An 871-nucleotide genomic window follows, 5' to 3' on the forward strand; every position below is an offset into this window, starting at 1 on the left:
CTTTCCCTTTAACTTGGCTCTCTAGACCGTCTACAAATTACTTCTCGGAGGAAGAGCGAAAAGACAAAAGGATTTCCGATCGGATATCCGCGGTGTCGTCTTTCAGCGTTCGCCTCCCTTTACGATAGCTCTCGAGACGGATCCGCGACGCCAGAGTCCTTGTATAAGGACCTCGTTTCTTTCTCCCTTCGCGCACACGTATCTTTCTTCCCCGGAAAGATCACTTCCGGGGAAGAAGACGGCGGGAGTCGGGCGTCGCGCTACGTCGTTTCTACGAGAGCTTGGCGGAGGCGTCGGGCTTGTCTCAGAAATTCGCCTCCAGCGAGTTCTCGAGCTCACTCAACGCCGGTACCAGCGTCTGCAGCGAAAAATAACGCGACCGATCGGCCGCGTCCACGCTGGTCACGTGCTGGAACTGACACGGCTGGCTGATGTTGCTCTTGGCCGGCAGCACGATCTTCTTCTGCACGGGCTTCTTCTTCTTCTTGCCCGGCACCGATAGACTGATGTTCTCTGGGCAAGAGACGAGGCGCTCTATGTGCTGCCACAGATCGTTGGCCGCTTTCGAGTTGTCGAAGCTAAGTCCGGCCAGACGAGTGTGATCAGATGAGAGACACATGGTGTGAAAAGCCGGCCCCGACACCTGCGAACATTTCGAGGGCTCTTAACGCGCGCGAAATGCGAAGGGGGATCGATGGGAACGGGTGACACCGAACCGTGATTTTCGCAACTAGTATCCGTTTATGTGCTGAAAGTTACTTTGTAGGCTTAAAAATAACCGCGCATATTTTATCTCGTGTCGCGAACACGAGTGAGAAATTTGAAACGGTGTTAAATATCCGAGGCTTTTGAAATACAAGCTGCTTTGTAA

The 871-nt window shown here is 53.3% G+C and overlaps 1 protein-coding gene across 1 annotated transcript; it reads right to left on the reverse strand.

Annotated features, from left to right (window-relative positions):
* Positions 1-6: 6 nt before the first annotated feature.
* LOC115236389 lies at positions 7-858 on the reverse strand. The gene has a single exon (XM_029808843.1). The coding sequence runs from the start codon at positions 617-619 to the stop codon at positions 305-307; it is 315 nt and encodes a 104-aa protein (XP_029664703.1). The 5' UTR covers positions 620-858; the 3' UTR covers positions 7-304.
* Between the last annotated feature and the right edge of the window lie 13 nt (positions 859-871).

This window comes from Formica exsecta, unplaced genomic scaffold, assembly GCF_003651465.1.
Source record: "Formica exsecta isolate Colony F162 unplaced genomic scaffold, ASM365146v1 C16355393, whole genome shotgun sequence".
Lineage (NCBI taxonomy): Eukaryota > Metazoa > Arthropoda > Insecta > Hymenoptera > Formicidae > Formica > Formica exsecta.